A 14,655-nucleotide genomic window follows, 5' to 3' on the forward strand; every position below is an offset into this window, starting at 1 on the left:
ATTTTTAACTAATTCTCTCACTATTTCAACTATTTCCTACACGAAATAATTATTTAAGCTATTTTACTTTTCAGTTAATTAATTTACGCTCACAGGATATATCTCGTGCAACAGAAGTATTAATCTTGTCAAATTAAAATTTGCTGTTGCCCGAAATTCAAGAAAAACAACCATTGTAACCTTTTAACTTCCCTTCACCCATTTTGTCATACTTTTTCCATTATTTGTCGGCGTGAAAGCTATCAGGTCTGCACCGTAACTCCTCTCCCGCCTCGACCGCTAGGGGTTGAGGGACGTAGTATATATACGAGCGTTTCTCCACGTCTTTCCAGTGTGAGCGCATATCGTGCTCTGTGGGAAAAGCAACAGTACAGTTTCTATTGCTCTCTTCAGCGCTTCGCAGGAAAGTCGGCTGTAGCACATGGCATTGCTGAAGGATTTATTGGGGTTGCTTTTGTGTCTGTTCGCTCTCTGCCAGGTCGGGAAAACCACTGGAACAGTAACTGGTAAGAAATTCAAGCTTTTTCCCCCAACTTGTGGGATGTTTTCTCTTATTTATTTATTTATTTTTTTCGGTGAAAGGGGGAGATTACGCTGTTCGCTTTTTATAAAAGTGGTTGTTTCGATGTGATGCGTAAAAAATGAAAATGGAAACGGGTTTTATATATTTTTCTTTAAATAGTTTTGAATACTTTTTTTGCAAAGGATATGAACATTTTTAAAGAATTCAGAGCAATCGGTTTTCTGTTATTTTACTTTCTGCTGATGCTAAGTTAGAGATTATTCATTGGATAGCTTTTCCATACATAACTATACAAGTAATGATAGTAAGAATGTTCTAAATAGTTCATCTTCAGCAGCCTCCTTAGATTGTGAATATTCTTTCGGTATTCATAGTATTAACAAGTTCAGTAACGATAATACTTTGTGTATAAGGTTATTCAAGCGAGTTTTGGGAATCTAGAGATTGAGAATGCAAGCAATGTTATGAAGCAAAAATATGAATTAAACAAGACATCAAACCAAAACGATTAATTCAGAGCTAAAAGGGTCATAAATTTAAAATAAAATAGATGCTCTGAAACTTTAAAATGTAACTTCGTATTAATGAATGTCTTTGATGGTATGCACCATGTATTTTAAATTAATTCCTCCTATTCTTAATTGCTTAGTATTTATGTTTAGTATTTATGTTTAGTATGAGAGGATATTATAAAATATAACGCAAATTCTTCAAACTGCATTGCAGGATTTTTTATCATTTCTGACAGATAGACACTCCTTTTAAGAATATGTGGATGTTATAATAGCGATGCAAAAATTTGTGAACGACATATTAATACATAAACATTGTAAAACTTTATTTTCTAATATCATGCCAACAATTTCAATGATAAAAATTAATGATTGCAATCACAATATTTAATATCAAACAAATTAGTTTAATATTTAAATGCTAGTGTTTGCATTTGTTTCGTAAATGTTTATCATGCATACTTTTGAGTTTGGATCTCCCGATTCCAAAAATACTTGCAGTGAATGAAAAGTATGCATTACATTAAAATTCAAAAAGATGTATTCAAAATCATTAATACAAAATTCAAAAGGATGCATTGTCATCATGGTTTAAAATTGACAAGAATGGAAAATTTGTACCAAAACCAATGGTGCCGATATTGATAATAAATTAATTGCAAAATTCGAAGTTTTTAGATCTTGTGGCTTAGAGATTGCAGCTTTAATCTCAATACTAAATTATTAAAAGTATGAAATGTACAAATTGTATGCGTTGGAAATCTCGATTTCCAATACTTTCCTGTATTCATGGGCTTTATGCAGAGTGCATTCAAATTTCTAGATCTTGTCGGTTACAAGATACTTTTGAAATAAAAAAAATGGAAATTTGTTATCCATAGTTTTTATCAAAACCCTCACTAAAAGAAGACCACACAAATGTATCGTTTACCATTGTTTATAGATTTCAAGTATATGACGCATTATGCGATTTCAGTTTTTACAGAAGTTGAACTATTTTGTGCTAAGAACAAATTTAGTACCATTGAATAATAAGGCTGATCTATTTTCGTTTTTTTAGCTAATAAAATTATAAATGATTGCTGTTGATTATATTATAATGCTAAATAATTAACGCCATTTTTTCCTACTGTTTTAGCAGTGAAATTTGATTATTCTATTAAAATTATGAAATTTTGATAGCAAATATAATAATATTAAATTACAAAATCTTTCTTTTTTCCTTCCTGCTAAGCATCATTAGACGAAAACTCATTTTTCAACCCAAAATATCCTTATCCTCTGAAATTTCTTTTGAAACCTCTTTATTTCCTTGATCTGCGTTTAATAATTTCTATTATATTGAAATATTTTACATTTTCAGCGGTATGATATGCATTTAATAAACAAAACTCAAGTTATCGATTTCTTAATTTGATTTTTTTTTTCGAATAATATTTTGAATTTGACTGGTACTGGGGAATTGACCTACCCTTTTAAATTTTCTTTAAGTTTCTTGGTTTAGTTAGTTTCTTGAAAATATATAATTTTTTTAAAAGTATTATTTTACATACTAAAATTAGTCATTTGAAAAGTACCTTTATATACATATATGTATATATATATTTTTTAATATCACAACATACTTGATTTGATCACCTCGATATAGCAATACCTTTTTCTTCTAATGAAACATTTAATTTCTTAAGCGTATATAATTATGTTTAGATTTTTTGGTGTTTCCCTTTTAGATGAAATTGTGTTGCGTAAATACTGTTCTATAACCATGTTAGGTAGATTCCTTGTTATAAAGGTTTTAAGTTTGCTTTTTTTCAGTATCATAACATATATGTGTTTGATCATTCCACGTAGATATATATTTTGTTCTTTTAAGAATAGACTTAATTTAAGTGTATGTAATTATCTTTAGCTTTTTCTGAGTTTTCCCTTTTATATAAAATTTCAATCCTCAAATACTAAACGGATTTTTGTACCATGTTAAAGACATGGTAGAGAATTACTATGTTAGAGAGAATTGTTGTAAACGCTTTATGTTCACTTGTTTACAATTTTACATGTTTATCTACAATTAATTCTTTTACATTATTCTTTCACAATTATATTCTTGATCCTATTAATATTAATTTCAAAAAACATGCACAAAATTTCATTTTAAGAATCAAATATGAAATGAGGGAACCAGTTAAATATTTATCTCGTGAACAGAAAAATATATTCGTGATTTAGAATAAGTAAATCTGTTTTATTTTTCATAAAATGTCTTTATATTTGGTTACTTTAGAAGAACATGTGAGACCATATTGAATTTATGCAGAATATATTTTGTGATTAGATTGCCAATCAGTGGACTGCACATAATGTTTATTTTTAATGTTATGTAAAATTTAGTTTAAAAATGTATCAAGATTAATTCGAAAGATATAGATTAATTTAGCATTGAATCTAAAAGTTATTGACAAAATGCTATCTGCATAATTAGAAAAGTACTAGTTGTTCCTAATTTTATAAATTTAGCACAATAATGATTAAGTTGCACCTATTCGAGAGAATTCATTAGTTATATATTGCACCAATCCCAGAAGACAAAAGGATTGAGGATTACTATAGAAAATTGTATAAGTGGTTACCATGACATATAATTTTTAATTTCTATACACTGATTATTGTCGGAATAAGATGTTCCTTATAGCTTTTGGTTCAGTTTTTGAAACAGGAGTGCGTCAATGTCTAGAGCTCTGAAAATCGAATGCAGTTAATGTACATATCATTTTGACTGGAGAGAGCTATCAATATAAGTTAAGCACCAGGTTTTTTTGTCCTTTTTGTTTAATATTTTCTTTACAAAGCAAATTTGTAATCCTATTTCGGCTTAAATAATAGAGCATGGTTTAATTTAAAAAAATACAGCAAACTTGTTTTAATCAATATGTCTTACATACACTTTCATATATCAAAATGATGCTTATAACGTGCGCAAAATCGCATTTGTGACAAACATTAATTTTGTTGAAAACATTGGCTTTTTTTGAAATGCTATTTACTCAAGTTGGGTTTTGCCGGTATCTCTTTTCATTTGTATTAATTTATCTAAATATTTAATAATTATAATATCGAAATACCAAACATTTATCGAAATGGTAATAATTTTATACTTTAGTAAGAGATTGAGATTTAAATTTCTTAAATCTATCTCGTTCCACAAGAAATGTAATTTCTGAAAAGCATTTACTTAGCAAATTTTAGATTTTCTTCATGTTTGCATCAGATTTAAAGCATTCATCCGGAACTCAAAGCAAATTTTAAAGCTATTTTTAAATAATGTTAACTGAAATAGATAAAGGTATCAACCAATATCAATACCGCCAAATCTAACAACCCTACAAATTTTACTATACACGCAATTTTATAGAAATACTACTTTTGAATCGATACTGTATTTTACGTCATTTTAAAGCTCAGAAGAAGTGAAAATCAGAGTTTTGTTTCGAGCTTAAAACCTCGCGGATCATATACGTTATTGGCTCTAAAAATGAAATAGCATTAACAGCTAAACGTTCTTCCATCATATCCTTTAAAGCTCCCTGTGTCAGCTATATCCGCTTCGGCATGCGCTAATCTGATACTTCAGAATATTTAAGAACTATTCAATGCATCAGAGCATCTCAAACGTTTAGATTTCACATATCAATAAAGCGTCTTGTTTAATGCACATCATATTTTTCAAGCATATTGAAACAATCCTTTTAAAACATTAGGACATATAAAACATTTTCTTTTTTTTCTGCAGCATCAGTTTGCTTTTTATGGTTTTAAGACACGAAAGTATTACGCATTTTGTAAGACGGCGTTTAAAAAAGTAACAAAAAGTTCAAAATCATACAATAAATGCTTCAGAGGTAGCTATGTACTGTATATCCTTTCATGACATTATCTCTGTTGTTCTGTCTCCTCATAGAGGTCTGATAAAATGTAAATTTATTAGTCTTCTATGATATATTTTTGCAGCCTTAAGACCAACTGAACTTAAAGTAATATAGCAAGAAGACATGTATGATTTAAACACACACATTTGTATATACCTTATAGCTAACTTTATTTTCGTATTTTATGCCTGACATGTAAAATAAGGAACAGAAACGAGTGACGTTGTTAAATTACATATCAGGTTATTTCTCTCTTCTTTCAGCATGCTTTCATGGTATAACGGTAGCACACTCAGAGCGTATTCGAGAGGTCCAGATTCGAGTCTCGGCTAAGTAGCCCATTTTTCACATGTACTGCTTCGAAGTAACCTAATAACTCCACAAACACATCAATCTATCACTTCGTGTACTTTTTATGTACTACCATTGTCGAAAAATGAATTTTAAAAAATCAGAAAATTCGAAAAGGCTGAACAGTTACGATTTCGTAATAAATTCGTGATATGCTCAACGAACAACTATCTTTCTCTGTTTACGTTTCGCACTTTTACCTCAGCTTCTTGACACAATTACGGAAAACGGTTTTAGAAGTACCAGGAACAAAGAATGTAATAAGAATAGCTTGCTCTTTTTTTAAACTCTACCTCATTCCGAAATGATTTCCCTCTTAAATTCATAAAAGGGACCAATTGTATAATATTCCCAGGGAGAAAGAATGGTTTTATAACATTTAAAAAATGCATGTTCCAGCAGGGTGTCTGCGCATTTTCCCACCATTTAAAATTTAATATAATAATTCTACTCTCCTCTATTACACACGTTCTTTAGGCATGGTGCTGAAATCCCGATGCTTGAAGATTCATGCTCTAAACCAGCCTATTGCTGAACTACATGCAATAGTATTTCTTGGCAATTTGTGAGTTTCAGCACTACCAGGCACTACTTCTTGGCAATTTGTGAGTTTCAGCACTACCACTACAAGCACTTTCAGCACTACCAAATTGTCTTGCTAAGTCATATAAATTATTGGAGAAATTAAGGAAACACAAATCAGCTTAAGTGTAATATTCTTAAATTTGCAGGACTAGTTTCGGAGGATGAAACAAGGAACCTTCTTGAGTTGCAGAAGTGCAAACGACGAAAGAGAAGCATGTTCTCAAACAGTAAGAAGAAGGAAGTGAAGTTATTAGCGCCATTTTTGATGAAAAATGAAAGCAAATATGAAGCAATTTCCATAAAAGCTGAGGCTAAAGATGAATTGGAATTGGGACTGTTAACTAGAGCTGAAAGATTTTTATGAATGTGATAAACTTCTAGAAAATCTAATTCGCCAATAGTTTAGGGCAACAAGAGATTTATATGTTTCGTTTTTCGTACATAATCGATGGAAAGTAAGGAATGACAACAGAATTCTTATAATACCCTAAAACGAGAGATGCATTTTGATGTATTGAGATAAGAATTTTAGTGAAAAAAACTCTGTTAATAGAAACTGCTTTTAAGTAATTTAATTGTTGGTCAAGAGCCCATTTGGAGGGACCAAGCTGAAGTGCTTCAGAAACGAAGGCCTAAAATGAAGCTAGTCAGTCGAATCACGTAATTTGAAGTGGAATGGAAGACAAACAAATGAAAGCTTACGGTACACAGTGGTTCTGAAGTTGGATATGTTGCGTGTGAAGAAGATGCCGAGTAACATTTAGATATAAAATTGCACGTATTTTACAGAAATTCAACTTTCGGTCATTTTCTCTTCTGTTAATAAAGTTCGTTCTTCGATACTTAAAGACATCATTCTGCATATGAACTCCTTAGGTGTACGCAGGGGATTCCTTTCTAGTGTGGTTTAATTTATACTGTCCAGACTAAGGTTTACTAACGTTTATTTTATTTTAAAACTGTACTATCACTTCTTATTTTCTACTTCCCGCCAGAATTAAATGCTTTAACATTTTTATGCAAATTGTCTTGCTAACGCCCAAGTACTTAAGTTGTGGCTTTTTGCCAAGCGAGAGAGAGAAGGAGTTTTAGGAAGCAAGCCGCTTGCCACTGCAGTTTTACGAGTTTTCACTCGGTTTCTGGTTGCCTTTAAGACCAGAGGTTTAGCCCTCTTGATATTTGCAAACATATCGTAGTTTCAGCATCTCGGCGTACTACATACGTACCTTTTTTAAACAACGGCCAGTCTTAGTGCTAGGCATTTGTGTACTAATTCAAAGTTAGCTTTTAGTTAGAGTTTTAGTTAGTAGTTTTTATATTCTTACGTTCAGACCACAAGTGGTTGGTCTCTGCATTCCGAAGTTCGGAAGTGACTGTAAAAGATTGAAAATAAAGGATTTCGTATACCCTTCCTGCTTGTGTTGCCTACTTCACACCTTCTTGAACATAGCTTTAGTAAGCTCCCTGTTCCTATTCAGGATCATTCATGTTTCCAACGCAAATCAAGAGAAACACAAGTCCTGACAAGGCAGCCTAAGACTATCGCGCTAAAGAACTCGAGGCATATGTTAGAAAACCATTGCATAAATCCCCTGCTGCTCGACATTGTTGGTCGGAAAATCACATTTTGCATTTTTCTGCAGGCAAAGTTATTCAAAAAATATATTCCGTTGCGAATTACATTTTCAAGAAGCGTTTCACGTTCATAAAACTCCTTCAATTCTAGTTAGCCATCCCAATTCCAATTCGTCGGTACCCTCAGTTTTAAAGAAGTTATTTGGGAGTTGTTTTCAGTTTTCATCCATAGATTGCGCCAGTGGCTTGACTTCTCTCGTTGTTGTCGCCTGAGCACAGGCATCTCTTTCGTCCTTTGCACTTCTTCAAAGGGATTTGTTTAAATCCCTCTTTAAATAAATCCTTCCTCGTTGGTCCTTCAAAACGAATTCTAAACATTTCGAATATTACAATGATTCTTGTTGCTCAAAAAATCGCTATTCGGTGTGTTATTTGAACTCAGATTAGTCACTTAGATGTTGCGCATTTTATATAATGTAATTAAAAATTTAAGGGCAAATCAAATTTGCAAGCATCTGAGGTTCAGAATAATTAAAAAATAACTTTTACATCTTTGTTCTAATATTACAAACATAAAATGCTACTGACTGCCAAGCTAAATAAAGTGCACTCTACTGGCTAATTTCTCATTTAACTTCATAGCCCTGTACGTTTTAAATATCCGGATTGTAATACTTGCTAATCTATTATTGAGTATTGCAAATTATTCCTTCGGTAAATTTAATTCATTTCCAAGCATATCTCACTTACTTTTAAAAATTAGTTCTTGTCAGTTTATTCTTTGGATATTTTCTTGTTGCATATTAGGAGCCATTATTCCTTTTTTGGAGAATAGTTTCCTATTCGGGACTTATCGCGTTTTCAGAAATAACATATTTATTCCTGACGGCAAATGTAAATAAAGTAACCCATAAAAGCGAGTCTTGCAAAAAATAAATGAAATTGTCTTCAAAGAAATTTTTCAGTCTTACAAAATTCGGAAACGAAGAGAAAGATCGAGACACACAAGCAAAATTAAAATTTGTAGCATAAAATTCGGGTTATATTAAAATCGAGCAGATACCTGTGATCATAGATTAATTTACAGAAATGCATACAGATCATTTAAATAACTGTAATGTGTTAATAAATGTAAATAATTGTAATGTGTTAATAAATGTAAATAATTGTAATGTGTTAATAAATGTAAATAATTCCTTCACTCTATATAAACATTCAAGTTTTTCAGAGAAATCTTCAGTTTAAAAATTAGTAATGTAGTTTTTGAACCTCATATTACGTCTGCTGCGTTTCCTAATTTACAGCAAAGAAACAGTGAATTAGTAAACAGGAAAAAAAGAAAATTTAAAACAAAAGCATATAAAAAGAGAATAAAAAGCAAATTACTTCACTTGACTTTTACATAAACGTAGTATTTCCAACTGTATTGGAAAACGCTTTCAAGATAGGATTTTAACACCCCCCTGTTTTTATTTCCCATAATAAATATTCCTTTATCACTGTGTTTCAGATATGCTTTCTCTGACAACAAAGCTTATCGAAAAAATGTTTGAGTACAAAACATATTTTAGGAAGGAAACTAAAGTGCTAAATTTTACCATGACATAAAAGTATTGAAACTAAGTAATACCCAACTCATAATAGATTTTTATTTTTTGCGGAGATAGACCATATCCGATTTATATTCATATCGTAAGAAGATAAAGCAAGAGCATTGATTCAAAAACCCGTAACACTTTTTTTCATATCTGTAATATTGTCCGTTAATGACTAAAATCTATTACCCCTTTATCAGGTTTTCGCAGAGGCGGAAATATGTTTCGATTTGTTAGGAAATCAATTCATTTCCCATACGAAAAATTGGAAATTTAAGCTTTCTTTTTTGCGATTTACATGCTACATTTCTTTGTACGAGTGGAGAAGTCAGATGCTTAGATTTGGTTTCACGTAGCAAAGGATATTTACTTCAACGTTAAACTTCAACTTCTCATAATGTTTCGTATAGGTCATACGAAACATTATGAGATCGCTTTTATATATTTTAATGTGATAGAAATGTAAGTATTTAACACCGATAGTACCTTACACTATATTTTTATATTAGAAATGTAAGACTCTTGCTCGATCTGAATACATCGACGCCATCTGTGTGAATGCACCTTTATATGATTTTGAGAATGCACAATGTATCTGGTTTGCTTCTGTATTTGTTGCGATGCTGAAAATTAGAGGGTCTTAACTTTTTAAACTTTACACCTTAACTTAACTGTCTCATCTGCTAAATGCGGGAAATCCATAACCGCAGCCCGCTAGTTCACGGCGCTCGCCCCGCCACACTTCTGTTTTCCTTTTCTTTTTCGCTCAAAAATCAGAATCAGAATTGACTTCTTACAACGTGCAGCCTGCAAGGTAAACTCGGTCTCTCCGCCGAGACCATATTTCATAGGCTATGAAATAAATTAAATTAGATAAATTTCATAGGCTTACAAAAAAATCACAAACTTAAATCTCACCAACCCAAGAATTTTACTTTATCTTTAACTGAGAAAACGATACCCCCACAACGAATCAAAAACAAGAAAATCTGACAGTTGAAGTCCTGAGCATCTGTACTTCGGGAAAAACGTGGGAAATAGACCCCCCCCCCAGATAAAAAGCGGAAACTAGCGATAAGAAATTCAATCACCTAAACTTACTGAAGGACACATTGCAAGTATAAGAAAGCGAAATCAAGTGAAATAAGAAAGCCGATTTTAGATATTCGTTTCAGCGCCATTAATAAAAGTCCCCAGCGAAGAAATGCGACAACACCTTAACTGCTTCTACTGTTAGTAAGAAGGAAAAACCAGGTGTGTTCTAGTAGATGTTTCCTGTCTTTGTTACACTACAGTTTCAAGAACTACCAGCTAAATAAGGCTTTTAATAACTGAGAATATAAGGAATATAATTAAAAATACTTGAAAAAAATACTTAAAACAAACATTAATATAATTAAAATTCGCGACATAACATATTCAGTGACAATCGACGCTTTCGAAATTATGTTTTTACTTCAGAGGAAGTGTGCAAATCTGAAGAAGTAGGTTCATCTCCTGTGAAGTGAATGCCATTACTTCTATACCTATGGTGACATGCTGGAAAATCAAAATACGTTAGGAAGGGACAATATTTTTTCTGAAATTTCCAATCAGATATCGTCTGTTCTAAATTTTAGGGAAAGTAGCTTCTTGAGAATACGTTTCAATAACTTTGCCTTCATGCATTTCGCCTTGATATTATTGACATTAATATTTATAGTCATAATGAAGCTCTACTCGAGGATGGAAAATACCATTCAGATGTATTTTTCCATTTGGAAGATTACTATCCTACACATTTTCGCTCAATATTTGAACAAATGTTTTTCTTACAGATAATTATAATCGCTTTAAGGTATTTTCTCCCTCTTTTCCGCATGCCTTTGGTGTAGCTGGAAATACACTCGAAGAGTACTTGGGAGATCCGGCTTTCGAATCCTAGCTAGGGCATTTTGGATTTCTTCAGTTCGCAAAATTCTAAAAAGCTCTACAAATGGCACCCGAGCTAAAAGGCGCTGGAAAATAATCCGTCAATTACAGGATTTGGAGACTGGGTACCCTAATCCTCAGTCACCTTTTAAAGATGCTGAGTATATAATGTATTTTCTCGGTCTTTTCCGCAGGCCTTCGTGTTATAACTGGAAGCAAACTCGACGCGTATTCGGAAAATCCAGAGTTCAAATCCCGGCAAGGAAGTGCGAACAGTTTCCTGACATCAGAAAACTTAATGACTCTATGATTCTGTGGCTGTTTTATTCACTGGCAAGAAACACTTGATAGCTGTGCGTTGCTACACATTAAAACTTTACTCAATTACAGGTAACCTATCTGAACTCTAAGCTGTTTGCTATAAAATGAATCAGTTCAATTTTGCAACATAGAGATATCACGTGATTTAAATTCTAACGTATTCCAACAGATAGAACTGCATGGTCTACGTGGTTTTAAATCGAACCTATGAGATTATTCTCATTACTTTTTTAACATAAATTTGTACGAAACGTGATTGTTTAAATATTAATTTCTGGCTCCATATTGACAGCCAGCCGATGTATCGTTCCGTCCTAAATCTTAAGTAAAGTAACCCTAAGTCAGAAGAAGGTTTGAAAAAATCCTTTTTATCAGAATTTTAGTTTTAAAACTTAGTATATCGCATGTGACAACAGAAGACCTCCGTCATAACAAAGTTAAATTTAAAACGTTAGAATTCATAACACAAATTGCGTCCATAAGTTGTTGCTCTCTCTCTCGAGAGTAATGTAGTGAAATATGTTGATAAGAATCGACAAGTAATATAGAGATGTTCGGATTTTTAAGTGAGTTTTGTGATTTTACAAAAGAGTTTCAGTTATCTACCATGCTACAGAATCAATCCATCTGCTCTCACTTTCCGCCACTTCATTTATGATTGTTAGCGAAAGATTATACTTAATTCCTCACCGTGCTAATTAATTATATATTATATACATATATATGTAAAATGTTTTATGCATAGTCGTGATAGCAGAGCGGAAAGACGGGAAAACACAATTTTATCACCAAAACAATTTCAGCTAATTACGATCTTCATTTCCAGGCATATTAGAATAATTAATCGTAGACAATATTTCTTTAATCATAAACAATTACAATAATCTTTATATATATAAGCGGCTAAAGTGTGTGTCGCCGATAGTTAAATGAACGCGGGAATTAACGTTTCCGGAGTTTTTAATTAATATCTTAACCGATTAAAGTCGTACGAAGATTAGAACGGTATCGATGGATTCGGAGATTTCTTTTGGAATCCGAGGATACGCGTCTCGAATTTCAACTCGGCGCCGTTCCGTAGATATTCGAGAAAAAAGAATTTGGCACGCAGCCAAATCCCTCTAATAGGAAAAACCCAAGAAAGAAAGAAAGTGGAAAATGTAGGGAAAACGTAGGGGAATGTTAGTTTTTAATTAATATCTCGGCTAATTAAAGTCCCAAGAAGACGCGAATGGTCAAAATGACGTGCCACGGACCTGCGGAATCCAACGGTGTGCTTCGCTAAGCCCGGGAGCCAGCCGTTTCGATGAAGATGTTGTTACTTCACCCCATATATATATGCGGCTTAAGTGTCTGTTTGTCGCCGATAGTTTATTAGTTGCTTTCGTAACTGCACTAGCCAATGGGGTGAAGTTGCCATGGCACAGGGTTGCCGTTTCAATAAGACGTAGACAATTTCCTGTAAAACTTCCCTTTGCTATGACCATCAGTAATTCTCAGGGCTTTTTTACCTGAGTCTGCATTTGGACACGGTCAACTTTATGTTGCCTATTCAAGAGTTTGTGAAAGAACGGACGTAAAATTAAAAATATTGGATGGTCCTCTGCAAGGCGAGCTTAAAAAGGATGGAAAGATGTACACAAGAAATGTTGTGTACAAAGAGATCTTTGACACGTGAATTAACATTTCATTATTTAAATCACCTTTATTGATTGAGCTAGCCACGGGCTATTAAGAAAATAGAATAATAGAATTCTATACTAAATTGCTCAAAGTAGAGTACAGTGGTTTCCTTCATTGTATTCTACTTTAAGCAATTAAGCAAGTAGAAGGGAAAACCCCGTGGGGCAGTGAGCAAAGGGGCGTCCTCGCCGCCTGCTTTGGGTAATTCAGTTTAAATTAGCAGACACCTTTGCACAAACCATTTTAATCACAATTCATAATATCTAGAACAGCTGTCATTTCGTATGACTGCCGGGCTTTCTAGTTCCTTAACACAGATTAACGGGGCGATATGATTTTAGACGAACAAGCAAAGCAGCGTGTATCTTGGCGTGGCGAAGAAGCGTGGCGAAGGCTGGAAGAAGATGACGCAGTTTACTTGCGAGCGGTTATTGCTGTTCATACTAAGCACATGAACCTGATTTCAAAACTGCTGGAAGTATATTTGAAGTTTATTATAAGGCTAGCGAAGTACCTGGAACTTGTCTCACCAAAGTGCATAATATTTTAATGATTAGAGGAGAAAGAATAACCGGAGTGGCATTTCACACTTGAACCTGCTTTGCGCTTTTAGAAGAAGATGCATATGTGTTTTAAAGTGCAAAAATAAGATTATTTTAACCTTTTCGAGAATTTGCCATCTTAACTCAGACTGGAAAGATAACTTGCTTGTCTGTTTAGTAGCGTTTGAATGATATTTATTTTAATTTCTATACGACTAGTAGAACCCTACAACTGGAACTGACAGCAACGTTTCCATTAGTATTGCACTGACTAACACTGGGTATCTGATTTCAAAACTGGCCGTAGTATATTTGAGGTATATTATGAGGCTAGCGAAGTACCTGGAATGTGTCTCACCAGAGTGCATAATATTTTAATGAGTAGAGGAGAAAGAATAACCGGAGTGGCATTTCACACTTGAACCTGCTTTGCGCTTTTAGAAGAAGATAAAGGTTTTATTCCCCTTGGTTTGAAAGACACTAATTGATATGAAAAAGGCCTACAAGCTTTGACTTTTGTGCTAAACAAATAAATGATAACTATTAAATCAATTTCTACCAACAGAATAATGATCTATTTAAGTTTATAATTTCCACTTTTAGTCTGATGGAATGCCTCCAATATTTGGAAAGTCTATCCCCCTAAGAAAGATCTTGGCGGACTAAACCCGTTTTTTTTCTTTTAATAATAATTACTTCATTTTGAATTTGGTAACTTTATAAAGATTTGATTTATTAATGACTATATTAATTTTAAAGTAAAGTATTCAAAGTTTTTTATTTGTTTATTATGAGGTATTTAGAAAAGTTACAACTTTTAAATATTCCATTGCAAATAATTTATGCTGCATTTATGCAAATTAAGGATGACGAGAAATATTGCATCTTTCTTGTTTAGCATGAAGTAAACAAAAAATTAAATTAGTTAATGTTTTGTTTATTTTACACTGATTAGTACGTTACGTTATTAATTTCCGATGTATATGAAATATTACTAATGTATAAACCCTTACATTACTGGTGAAGATTATTTTCAAAATGCAAATGATGTGAGAATTATTCTAAAAAATTCAACATGTATAGGAACATCGAAATGAATTAAAATCTAAAATTAGGATACACCTACAAAATAAA

At 32.6% G+C, this 14,655-nt stretch overlaps 1 protein-coding gene across 3 annotated transcripts in view; it reads left to right on the top strand.

The window, feature by feature from the left end:
* The first annotated feature begins 343 nt into the window (after positions 1-343).
* The window catches only part of LOC118190665 (sushi, von Willebrand factor type A, EGF and pentraxin domain-containing protein 1-like), a 693,686-nt gene continuing 679,374 nt past the window's right edge, over positions 344-14,655 (top strand). For all 3 annotated transcript variants that reach the window (XM_085810736.1, XM_085810734.1, XM_085810735.1), the window contains exon 1: positions 344-506. In XM_085810736.1, the coding sequence (XP_085666862.1) occupies positions 422-506 (85 nt within the window). In that variant the 5' untranslated portion in view covers positions 344-421. The remainder of the gene's footprint in view (positions 507-14,655) is intronic.

The sequence above is a fragment of the Stegodyphus dumicola genome, chromosome 2 (assembly GCF_044657685.1).
Source record: "Stegodyphus dumicola isolate Sdum_Otavi_A_Nest chromosome 2, ASM4465768v1".
NCBI lineage: Eukaryota > Metazoa > Arthropoda > Arachnida > Araneae > Eresidae > Stegodyphus > Stegodyphus dumicola.